This window comes from Episyrphus balteatus, chromosome 4, assembly GCF_945859705.1.
Source record: "Episyrphus balteatus chromosome 4, idEpiBalt1.1, whole genome shotgun sequence".
NCBI classification, from domain to species: domain Eukaryota; kingdom Metazoa; phylum Arthropoda; class Insecta; order Diptera; family Syrphidae; genus Episyrphus; species Episyrphus balteatus.
In genome coordinates, this window is record NC_079137.1 from 52,899,971 (window position 1) to 52,912,713 (window position 12,743).

The 12,743-nt window shown below is 34.8% G+C and overlaps 1 protein-coding gene across 1 annotated transcript; it reads right to left on the reverse strand.

Moving 5' to 3' along the window:
* Positions 1–890: 890 nt before the first annotated feature.
* Positions 891–8,914, reverse strand: LOC129919000 (dnaJ homolog subfamily C member 2). The gene is made up of 4 exons (XM_055999789.1): positions 8,783–8,914; positions 8,461–8,719; positions 8,233–8,378; positions 891–2,527 (listed from the first exon to the last, which is right to left on the reverse strand). The coding sequence occupies exons 2-4, from the start codon at positions 8,703–8,705 to the stop codon at positions 954–956; spliced, it is 1,965 nt and encodes a 654-aa protein (XP_055855764.1). The 5' UTR covers positions 8,706–8,719; positions 8,783–8,914; the 3' UTR covers positions 891–953.
* Positions 8,915–12,743: the final 3,829 nt, after the last annotated feature.

The following is a 12,743-nucleotide window of genomic DNA, read 5'->3' on the forward strand; positions in this document are numbered from 1 at the left end:
CACAATTTCAGAGTACCCAAACAGGAATTGGGCTGGAAATGTTGAAAAAAGTTGAAATATTTCTGTTTTCGGCAGTACCCAAACAGACCTGTTGTTTCTTTGGGGATTGACAGATCGAAAAGAAAATTTGTTTCTGTTTTCGGCCATGTTCGACTGAAATAAACTTTTCTAGAACAATCGTTCTCCCAACATGAATGATATGAAACTCTACCAAGAGTATACTCTCTTAAAAGAGTAAGAGAAATGCTACTTGCTACACTACTGTGGTATCTATCTCTATGCAAATCATAGGGAATCTTTCTTTCTTTTCTCATGAAAATACCCCTTCTTACACGGCTATTCTAATTTCCTTTCGAATTCTATTTTCTCCCGTTTTCAAATCGTCGGTTCAAAGGAAAAACTCACTAACTTCTATTTAAATCCTTTGTAATTTGTGTGTTTTTCCTTTGAACCGACGAAATTTTAGCTGCTCCAAGTTCCGCATTCGAACACATTCAGCCTTATCACGTATTCCATCCAATCGAAAATTTCTACGATCCCCGAATAAAACAATCATAAAATCCGATTGTGGTGACGTTTGTATGAAATTTTCCATTACGGAAGGATTCCGCGATTACTTTTCGGGAATCGTAGCAAATTTCTGATACGAATGGAAATCATAATAAGGCCGTATTTTCGAATTCATAGGTGTTTCGAAAAACGAACGGAGCTTTAATCCGACAAATTTTTGCCGTTTTCAATCCAAGTAGCAATTTTCTACCGGAAAAAAATATTCTTCAACAAAAAAGTCGAATGGAAATGAGAACAACCATTTTCAATCCGTACGGATTCAATTTTCGTTTTCAAATTCGAACGAATATGAAACAAAACAACAATGAAACAAAAATCTATTACAGTTTTGTTAATATTCTTTTTTTTTTTTATTTCAAAATAAAACATCTAGTTATTACTACCTACTTCGTTGCTTGCTTAGCATCCTTTTTGGAATTAACTAAATCAACCAACTCCTTAACTCGCTTCAAACAATCTTTCTTGCTTCGATTCGGGATACATTCAGCAATTCGTTCCCAACGATCTGGTGTAGAAATAGGAAATGACTTGATAGCTTGCTCCAATAGAGCTTGTTCTTCTTTAGTCCATGTTTTAGCTGAAGAGCTTTGCACAGTTGGTACTTTATTATTATTTGTTACTTTTTCTTGTTGTTGTGTCGGTTGTGGAGTAGGAGTTGGAGTAGTATCGGAAGCAACAGCTGGTGCTGCTTTTGTTGTAGTAACTTCTGCTGGCCCAGTTTGTTGTTGTTGTTGTTGTGGTGGTGGTGTTGTCTTTTTCTTATCATTATTTATATTATTTGAATTTGCGGTTGCCGTGTCATATTCTTCCGCCAACACATTATCCGGAACAACTTGAATTTCTTTTTTAGACTTTTGGAAACTCTGAAAAGCTGCATCATTTGCTTCTGTTTTCAATTGGCTTTTCGAAAAATCACCCTGTTGCAAGGATTTAGCTTTACTTAGAACATCTCTTGAAGTGAAGTTGACTTCACTGTTTGCATGTTGATTCATAAAAGTCGCTATAACATCCCATCGTTGAGCTGTTCCAGCTGGAAACAGGTTCACTGCCTTGATAAGAATCTGAATACTATCATTCGACCATAAATCATTCTTTGCTAAACTCTTCAAAGCCGATCGATTCTCGATCTTTGCTTGGCTAGTTTCTTCACGTTCCTTATTCAGCTTGTTGTCGATTTCTTTCAACACATCGAAAAAGATCTGACTGCTATTCTCTTCAATTTTCCTATTCAGATCTTGCAACTCAGGCAAAGTGAGTGTCTCACAGACTCTTTCAACACCTTCCATATTGCGAAGGACATCTTTGTCAGTAGCCGAGTAGTAATTATTTTCGCGAGCTCGATCTCTAAGCATTTTACGTTCCTTCTTCATAGCCTTTTTGTATTGTTCCTTTTCGACGCGAATCTTTTCAATTCTCTTTTGTTCGGCTTTGTCGGCCTTCTCCTTTAACAACGCAGCTTCTCTAGCTGCCCGTTCAATTTCTTCCTTCTGTGCTTGGGCAGCATCCATTTTAGCTCTCTTCAAAGCCAGCTTCCTTTGCTTTTCCTCGTTCTTAAATTTGGTTATTCGTTTGTCATTGTTATAGGCCAAATCGACGAGAGCACGAATTCGAGACATTTCTTCCTTTTTTCTCTTAATTCGCGCCACTTTGTTTTGCTTCTCGATCCAACGTCGTTCATCACGATCCTGGCCCTTTTCTTTGTCCTCCTCGTCTAGATAACTAAATTCTCGCCAAGATTCAAAGTCATACCAGAAACTATAGAAATGATCAACATCTTCGCGTTTTGCATCTTCACCGCCAAACACTGGGACATTTTTGCGTTCGCTCCATCTTGCATTGAGTCCGAAATATTTATTGAATACGTCATAGAAATTGTTGTCGATGGAAGATTGACTGGGTAGGTTGTCATCGAATTTCGGATCAACAGAATCGTATGCGCGTCTTGTTTTTTGAGTACCTTTTTTGAGGGGATGTTGTATAGTAGGAAATCAAAGGTAAAGTGTAGGTTAGAGTGACCGCAAGAAATCGATTTTTGAAATTGGGTCAGAGCAACCCCATAAAATTTTCGGCCTTTGTAGATTTGTATATAGCCTAAATTTTAGCTTGATTGGTAATTAAATGGTGGCGACACTTGCTACAAGTTTCAAAAATCTCTGTTTTTTCACTGTTTTGCCAAGTAAAATTTAAATTGAATTAAAATAAATTGAATTGTCACACATAATTTAGATGCAAAGATAAAACTACATCTGTCATCAAACAGTGCATGCAAAAACCTCTTAAGTCCTGGGACTTAAGTTGTTTTTGGAATAACCGTTATAATTGGAAGGGGAAGGAATGTATTATCTTATCTGCTTTTTACCCAGGATACGCATCTACCTTTACAGCAAAAAAAATTAATTTTGAAAAAAATGTGAATTAAGTGGCTTTTGCAATGGAAAACAAAAATGTAAATTGCGAAAGAAAGCTATGCGCGCCGATTCAGACATAAGCCCGTGTGAGCTCATGCCTATTATTCCCTGTGCAGGGACGGCTTAGAATATTCCTGCAGCGCCTCCCCGCTTGTCGTAAAAGGCGACTAAAGGAGCAAATTTATCTAGGTCACAAACACCAAGCAAATGCAAAAACACCAGCATTCAGTTGGCCTTAGAAACGGAACAATACAAAACCGGGAGGCTTGCCGCCGATTTCTGAGGTCAACCCGGCGAACCCCACAGGCGGATCACTAGTGTGAAGCAGTAACGTGGGAAGGTTATGATCCCCTCGACATCGAGATCATAACAGCGCCGAGAAAAAGGAAGAAGAAGAGCTCATGCCTATTATAGTTGGGCCTTTAATTAAAAATCATTATGCAGAGAAATGGAGTAGCAACCCCATTACGATTTATTATATTTAACACAGGAAAAAATGAAAGCTGAAAGAGAGAAGGTCGATGAGAGAAGTTCTATGTAGTATTGTCAGAATTCAGCCTATTTATACAAAATTAGAAAATTGAACACAGAAACAAATAAGATTTTTTATTAATATAAACGGAACTCGCTTAAAGTCTGTTGAATTAAAAGTGGAATTCATTTCGACTATGAATAAAATGATTCTATGTGCAAACTTAAAAAAAAATAAATAAAATGTGAAAAATAATCACATACAGTTAACATTTGAAAGGGCGCAGATGAAAAACGGCACAAGCCTTTTACAACTCATTTCGAGAAAAAAAGCATACAACTTAGTACTAAAGGCACATCATTTAAGACAAGGCTGCAATTTGTTTTCTAAAAGTAAGAATGCCATCAGATAGTGCTCAGTAAATGTATACTACAAGAACTCATTTGGCAAAAAGTGGATATGTGTCGCTTTTTCATTTCATTTATATCTCTAAAAACTAAATTTCAAGGTGCTGTCAAGATTAAAAAAAAAAGTTAGTTGGTCGACTACTGGCTCCACCACCCTACAAGAAGTGAGAATAGAAGAATAGATTCAACAATCACTCCCGTTTGGTCCTCAAAAAAGTCAACTTTGCCTTTTATCGCCTTCACCCTCTGATGAAAAGAAGAACAGGATTAAGTCAACCAACGAAACTCTTGATCTACAAGCAGCTTCTGCGACCAGTGCCTACAGCTTTCCGGTATGGTAAGGAACTCGAACTACAAATGTTCGAGAGAAAAATACTGAGGATGTGCACCGGACTTTACTTCGATCGACAGCGACAAAAATACTACAGCAACAAGCGACTCTACGAGGAATCAAAAATCATACAACTGGACAAGTATCTACTGCAATCGGCGAAGAAACTTGTTGGAAATATCGCCAATCATCTTAATCAGCTGATGAGAAGAATGACAGCCCAACAACGAAATCCGGAACCTAGATACATTTGCGCTTTGTATGTATGAAATTCTAATAATAGCGAACTTAGCTAAATAAAATTTTTCTAATCTAATCTAATACTGAATGAGCACATAATTTCAATGGACAACGAAGAAGCAGTTACCTTTTACGCCGACACACAGTCGGCATACTACCGTGGCTAAACGCCCAACTCAACCAACTCCACAACTATACATCGGGTCTGAACACACCGAGGACAACCTAGTCAGCAGACTTTTTAAATTCAGTTTATCCATGTATAATATTTATTTATATTTTATAACTTAGTCATTATAAAAGGTTAGGCGCCCTCTGTGCCAGCAAAATTTTGTATCAATCAATGTACACTGCGCGTCACTTGAATAGAAACAACATTTTTTCTTTAGAAAATAGCGATTGGCGCTTTGGTGAGGTAACTTAGTAGATTTTTGGTTTTGCATTTTCAAAGAGGAACTTTTAACAAACAATGTTGTAAAAACGAAAAACCCAAAACAGAAACCTAATTAGTACTAGTTGCGTTTTTTCGCATTACTTCACAAAAAACAGTATTTTTTTTTGCGTCACATGAATAGAAACAAGCTCTAAAATTAGATAAAAATGATGAAAAATCATGGACAACACTAAATTTAGTCAAGCAATATTAAACTTTGACATTATTTGCAGATTATAACCAATTATGGGCTACGAGCTACCCTTAGGCATCACAGAAAATGCATAATTAGAAGCTAACATTGAAAATGCACTTGAACTGTACACAATCGTGGACCTTATTGGAGAAAGTGATTATAGTGTTTGGTAACTTCTTACAAATTAAGAAAATGACATTTTCTACAATTTAAGGATTGAATAGTTGAAATAAACTTTCGTTTTCATCCGGAATGCATCTGTTTTGTTTCTATTGCGTTGTTTTTTCTGGAACTATCCTTGCGCAATTCCTATGACGGTTGTTTTCCACGTGGAATAATAATAATATGGTCCATCTGAGTTGGTATGTTTACTTTTAAAAAAACCACTCTTTACCTCATTTCTTTTCAGTTCGAATGCAACTATAAAATAGTTAACTTTTTTGTTATCTTAGAGGAACTTAAAATGCTGTTATTTTGCATTTCGAGGCTTTTTAAATGATGCGCACATTTTATAACTTCCATGATGGAACAAACCAACACATTACCATCGCACTAAAACCACGTTTTTGACCGATTTTAGCGGCAAAGTGAAGGAAATTGCAGCTAGTTGTTAAATTATTTTTTTCTCTGCTCTTGATTTGGGTCTCACCTGTCTTATTTTTTTTATTTAATCACTAGTTTACGATATTTTAAAAATTTTCTCATCTAAATTTGGCAAATTTTTCAATACCTTTTGCGATTTTGCATAGTGGAAGTGCATTTCCAATGTTAGCTTCTAATTATGCATTTTCTGTGATGCCTAAGGGTAGCTCGTAGCCCATAATTGGTTATAATCTGCAAATAATGTCAAAGTTTAATATTGCTTTACTAAAATTAGTGTTGTCCATGATTTTTCATCATTTTTATCTAATTTAGAGCTTATTTCTATTCAAGTGACGCAAAAAAAACACTGTTTTTTGTGAAGTAATGCGAAAAACGCAACTAGTACCCATAAGGTTTAATGGGACAACAGAAATGATACCACCAAATCATATTGATGACGTCGTGGATGTTGAGAACAATAATGCTGCTGCTGTTGCTGGTGCTGTTCCTGATGGTATTCCTCCTATAGTTTTAGTCAAATGTGGCGCTTCACTTGCTAAACCACTAACTGACATTTTCAATGCTTCACTATCTAAAGGAAAATTTTTGGATTGTTGGAAAATATCTTTTTTAACTCCAATTTTTAAGTCCGGATCTAAGGAGGACATTACTAATTATCGACCAATTTCCAAGATTTCAGCCATGCCTAAACTATTTGAAAAAATTGTTTATAATAGGTTGTCTTTCCAATTAAGAAGTTACATATCTGAATATCAGCATGGCTTTGTTTCAGGAAGGTCAACCACTACAAATCTGTCATTAATGACAAATTACATCATTAATAATTTTGAAAATCATATACAAACAGATATAATATTTACAGATTTTGCAAAAGCATTTGATCGTGTTAATCACAGGGTCCTTCTACATAAATTGTCTTTGCTTGGATTTCACTCTAATCTTCTGAGTTGGTTGAAATCTTACCTCTCTAATAGGTTGCAAATCGTAAAAATTGAAAGCTGCCAATCTGAAAATATATGTGTCCCCTCTGGCGTCCCACAAGGTAGTCATTTGGGTCCACTACTGTTTCTTTTATTTATAAATGACATTCCTTTAATGTTTAAATCCTCACCGTGCCTATTATTTGCGGATGACCTCAAGTTATATCGTAGAATAAAGTGTTTTTCCGATTGTCAGTTACTTCTAGAAGATGTACTTAAACTCACAGAATGGTGTCAGCGTAATTTGCTTCATCTCAATGTTTCTAAATGCCAGGTTATGTCGTGTTTCAGACACACAACCCCCATTTTGTTTAATTATGAACTTAATCATGTAATTCTTGAGCGAGTTGAGCGTAAAAAAGATCTTGGTGTCATTTTAGATGTGAAACTTTTATTTTTACCACATATAGATTATATGGTTAATAAGGGTAACCAAATGCTTGGATTCTTGAAGAGAAATACAAGAGAATTCAAAGATCCTTATGCACTCAAGTCACTTTTCAACTCTCTAGTTAGATCTGTTTTGGAATTCTCTAGTATAGTTTGGAATCCATTTTATAGAAACTCTTGTAATAGAATTGAAAAAAATCAGCGAAACTTTACAAGATATTTAATTTACAAATTAAATTGGCAAATAGAAATGCCAACTTACAATACTAGATGCTTATTATTTGACATAAAAACTCTAGAAAGTCGTCGTACCTGCTTCTCTGTTATGTTTGTCAGAGATATTTTAACCTATCACATTAAACGTCCCCACTTATTAAATTTTATTCACCTTCGTGTTCCTCAAAGAAATGTCCGGGAATCAAATCTGTTTTATGAATATTTCCATAGAACAAATTATGGCCTAAACGAGCCAATTTCTCGTTGCATCAGGGAAACTAATGCTGTATGTTTAAGGATCGATATTTTTAGAAGTTGTTCAAGAGATACTTTCAAATTATATGTTTTAAGCATAATCAATTAGTAATTTAATAATTTGTTAATTACTTTTATGAAATTTTTTTTTTACATAAATAATTGTTATTTATTTTTATAATTAAATTTTACTATTGTTGTTTTAGTTTTTAGTCTAAAGAGTACTATATCTCTGTTTGATGAATAAATAAATAAGTTAGTTTGTGTGGTGTTAATTTTCAAAGTTTTTGGTTTTTCGTTTTTACAACATTGTTTGTTAAAAGTTCCTCTTTGAAAATGCAAAACCAAAAATCTACTAAGTTACCTCACCAAAGCGCCAATCGCTATTTTCTAAAGAAAAAAAATGTTGTTTCTATTCAAGTGACGCGCAGTGTATATTAGAAATAAGTTAATTTTAAGTCAATTGTAAACAACAAGTTCAATAAACTAAATTGAATTGAAGTGAGAATAGGCCCAGCCGTTTGGTAGCTAGAGCTAAACAGTGAAAAAACAGAGATTTTTGAAACTTTGAGTGAGTGTCGTCACCATTTAGCCTTATCCAATCAAGCTAAAATTTAGGCTATGTAAAAACCTGCAAAGGATCAACATTTTATGGAATTCCCCCGAAAAGAATTGGACAAAAAAAAAGTTCTTTGCGAATTGCGGTCACTCTAGAACTAGTAGATACTTACCTAATATTTCATAAGCCTTGGTAATACATGTAAAATAATCTGTGTCCGCATTGACTTCTTCGCCTTTGGCTTTTCTTTTATCGGGATGATGTTGTAGAACCATTTTCCTATAAGCGCGCCTAATATCATCATCTGTCGCATTATACCTTTTAAAAATTAAACACACAATAATTATTTTGAGTTACCTTGAAGAAAAAATGTGTGAAATAAGAAAAAAAAAAATTCTACCTTAAACTTCCTAACCCCAAAACAGCATAATGATCTTGATCTTTCCATTCTTTTGGATCTAATGATCTTAAATAATTTATATCAATATCCAAATCATTGGAATCCCATTTTTTTAAATTTTCACTTTTTATTCTACGCGGAGCATCGTGACGGCCAGCAAATTTTTGAAAACGAAGTCCCACGCGTTGAACTTCTTTGGAAATGAGATTGAATGACAAATTGTGTGATTCTGACGAGAGTTGCATTTTTGTTAGATTGACTGTTGTTGAAAAAGTAGAATTAGTAAGGAATTTATTATGATTTGTGAAAATATATATAGTACCTTTTAATTTATTTCACAGCAAAAATTAAGTTTTTTTTTTTTTTTTTTCTTTGAGAATGGTGAGGATTTTTTTTTCTTTTAATTTATCTTTTCCCTATCTTCGCCCGTCAGTCAAAAAAAAACAAATGTTAAAAAATTGCAAATGACATTTAGCGCGAAAAAATGTAATGGGAATTGTAGATTTCCAGTATTTTGTTTGGAAAGTGAGAGCACGCTGTTTTGGTGGATTCCAATGAAGGTGATACAGGGATGTTAGATGGTTTTTGTTATAAATTCACCATGTGTTGAATTTGATAATTGAGGTAAGTTGGTGGAAAAATTATTACTCGGTGGTTACATGTGCTATTTTTGGCAAGCATGTGGCAATTGGGGTTCTTTTGAATCTGTCAAAATTAAATAAGGCAGACAGAACTTTGATGAGAAATGAGATGTTTAATACTACGTTTCCACCCACCCTAAATCCGAGATTAAGCGAAGTAGATTTAGAAAAAATCTCGAGTTATATTCTAACGGCCATATTATTCACTAGTTAAAAAAATACATCTGGATGTAAAGAAATTGAAATGTCAAAAATAAATCCAAATCCATAATATTCTATCTATCTATCTCACTGAGAAAAAAATAGTAATTTTTAACTATTTTTTAACTATTTTCAAAATCGGGATAACTATTTTGGATTTGGATTTATTTTTGACATTTGACAATTTAACATCCAGATGTATTTTTTAAACTAGTGAATAATATGGCCCTAAATCTACTAAGCTGAATCTCGAATTAAGGGTAGGTGGAAACATAGTATAAACCTAGTACGCAGATGAAGCGAAACGAAATTTTCCATACAAAAATAGCACAACGAGATCTTGAACGAAATTTATTTTTTTTTTGTTTTAAAACTTATTTTCTGATGGTTTTCTTGAATTTTTTGATTTGTATCTTTATTGTTTTGACTTTGACATAATACCCGGTGGTATTTTTTCGATTACATGTTAACAAACACAACGAAAACCAAAAGTTTCTTTGACCTCTGGTTGCATTCAAACGTTTTTCTATTTTCACATTTGGAGACAGATATCTGCGGACTTAAGTCTTGAAACAGGTTTTGGTTTACAGATGTGAGTTCACAGTGAAAAGGCTTATGCATTTAAGCAAAAAAAAAACATAGTTTTTTTTTTGGATTTTCGAGAAAAAATCAAAGGTTAACCCGTTAAGCCTGGTACGCTGCTCGCGCTAAATTTTAGCTCCCATACAAATTATCGAAATTTTTTAGCCGAGATAAAATGGATCCCATACAAGTTATCGATAACTTGTATGGGAATTTTATCTCAGCTAAATTTTAGCTACCATACAAATTATCGAAAAATTTTAGCCGAGCTAAAATGGATCCCATACAAATTATCGATAACTTGTATGGGAATTTTATCTCAGCTAAAATTTAGCGCGAGCAGCGTACCAGGCTTTACCGAAAAAAAATGCATTTTAAAAAATTTCCTCCAAATTCATCGAGTGATACGTCAAAAGAAAGGGTTCTATAAGCTATATTCATAACTGAAAACTAAAATTCAATTTTAATGCCCTACTAACAATTTTGCTTCTATAATGCTTTACAAGAGCAACAATTGCATCTGTAAAGCTTTATAGAACCAAAATTGTTTGTCGGGAGTTCAAGTGACTGTCTCTCCAGGTCGACAGTGGGCTCATCAGTTAGATCTGTCGTACCTCGTACCCTTACTAAGACGCCTTATTTTGGTAGATGTTTACCGACACTTTATAAAACTCAGATCATGAATATACTGTGAATGTAAATATTCTAAGGGAATTTGTTTGAATTCAGACACTTAGAAAATGTATGCCCGTGGTTCTATATCTATTCAATCGCTCCAATTAAAATAAAATAAATTTTATTATTTTTATTATTTTCTCTTCGTTATGAAAACTAAAAGTTCCTTGGAGGTATTGTTCCTAAGATATTTCCAAACAAACAAATTTTTTTAACTTCTTTAGCCTAGTACGCAGCTGAAGCGAAACGAAAAATTTTGAAGTCTCCAAAGTCAACAGCGGACATGTTAACGAAAAAATACCATCGGGTATTATAGCAAATTAAAAATAATAAAAATACAAATCAAAAAATTCAAGAAAAAACATCAGAAAATAAGTTTTAATGCAAAAACAAAACAAATTTAATTTCGTTCAAGATTTCGTTAACGAAATTTTGTATGGAAAATTTTGTTTCGCTTCAACAGCGTACTGAGCTTTTTTCTAACATTCCGAAGTCGATATCTTTTGAACAAAGTTTTTAAATTGATTTTGAATGAATTTATAATCAACAGGTTATGCATTCAGGTAAAAAAAAGTACAAGTCGATTTTTTTTTTATTTTCGATAAAAATCCAAGGGGTACCTACCCCTTGCAAAAAAAAATAACGTTTAAAAATACCTCAAAACTCATCGAGTGAGACATCGTCGCTTTAAGCTCTATTCAAAACTGAAAACTTTAAGTTTTTTGAAGAGATAGTTGCTGATTTATTTGCAATCAAATTTTTTATTCTCACATTGGCGGCACGGTGGACCAAAGTCTCGAAACAAGTTTTGGTTTACAGATGTGAGTTCACAGTGACTGAACCAGGTATATGCATTTTGTAGGTTAGGTTAGGTTAAATGGGCTGACAGTTGATCTTGTTACCGTCACACTTAGATCAATGTAGATCCCTTGTGATACCCTGAAGTATTGTAACTTCATGAAAAAGTGGTAACCTATGAATGCTATGGTTGTTCGAGCCATTTGGAGGACTTTACAAAGTTCAGTAGGCTATTGCCTGAAAGTTCCGAAAGTTCTTCTAATTCATTAAAGAAGTTGTTTCCTAAGAATTTTTTCCTAGTGCGACAGAGTGCTGGGCAGTGACAGAGGAAGTGAACAGTGTTTTCCTGTTCGTCCTCATTGCCGCAGCCTCTGCATAGATCATCCGTACTAAGTCCCATTTTCTTTTTGTGGTATCCTAGTAGGTTATGTCCCGTTAAGACGCCTATTAGGGATCTTAAGGAAGGTTTACTAAGTAGTAAGATCTTATTTGATTTTTTCTCGTTGAAGTTCGGCCATAGTTTCCTGGTGTGACCGCAGGTTTCTAGGAGGTTCCATCTTTCATTTGTTTTTTGTGAAATATTGTTGACAATATTTCGTTTTATTTCACATTGTGGGATTCTGATGTTATGGTCTATGAGAGAGGGATCAAGAACTGAGCCCTCCCTTGCAAGCTCATCCGCTTTTTCGTTGCCGAACACATCACTGTGGCCGGGAACCCAGCAGAGTCTTACATTATGCTGCATACCAAGAACCCTAAGCTCTTCGCGACAGCAAGAAACAAGCTTTGACTTGATTAAGGTGGCAGAAATCGCTTTTATTGCCGCTTGGCTATCAATGAAAAAGGTGATGTCAGAAGGTGATATCGCCATCATGGATATTTGTTTAGCAGCATTTTTCACTGCCAATATCTCGGCTTGGAAGACACTGCTGTGATCGGGGAGCCTGAAAGAACTGGCAAGGTTAAGGTTTTCTGAGTAAAAACCTGCACCAACCCCAGTGTTCATTTTCGAACCATCAGTAAAGATGGCGATAGTCGACTCATTTGAGAAAGGTACACTGTTTTCCCAATCTTGTCTGTTGGGGAAATTGACATTAAAAGACTTGTTGAAGTCTAAGTAAGGGGTCATGTAATCTGTACTTACGTTGTTGCCAACGTAGTTAGAAAGGATCGTAGTGTGGCCGTTTTGACTAGTATTCCAAATGTTGGTTTGACTGAGTCGTAGGGCGCTGTTTGCTGCTAATTCTTGTACAAATAGATCTAAGGGAGTGAGATTAAGGATTGCTTCCAGCCCTGCGGTTGGAGTGGACCTCATCACCCCCGTAGTGCTAATGCATGCTGTTCTCTGTACTTTGGTTAGGGTCTTCAAGTTCGTGGATTTCTCCA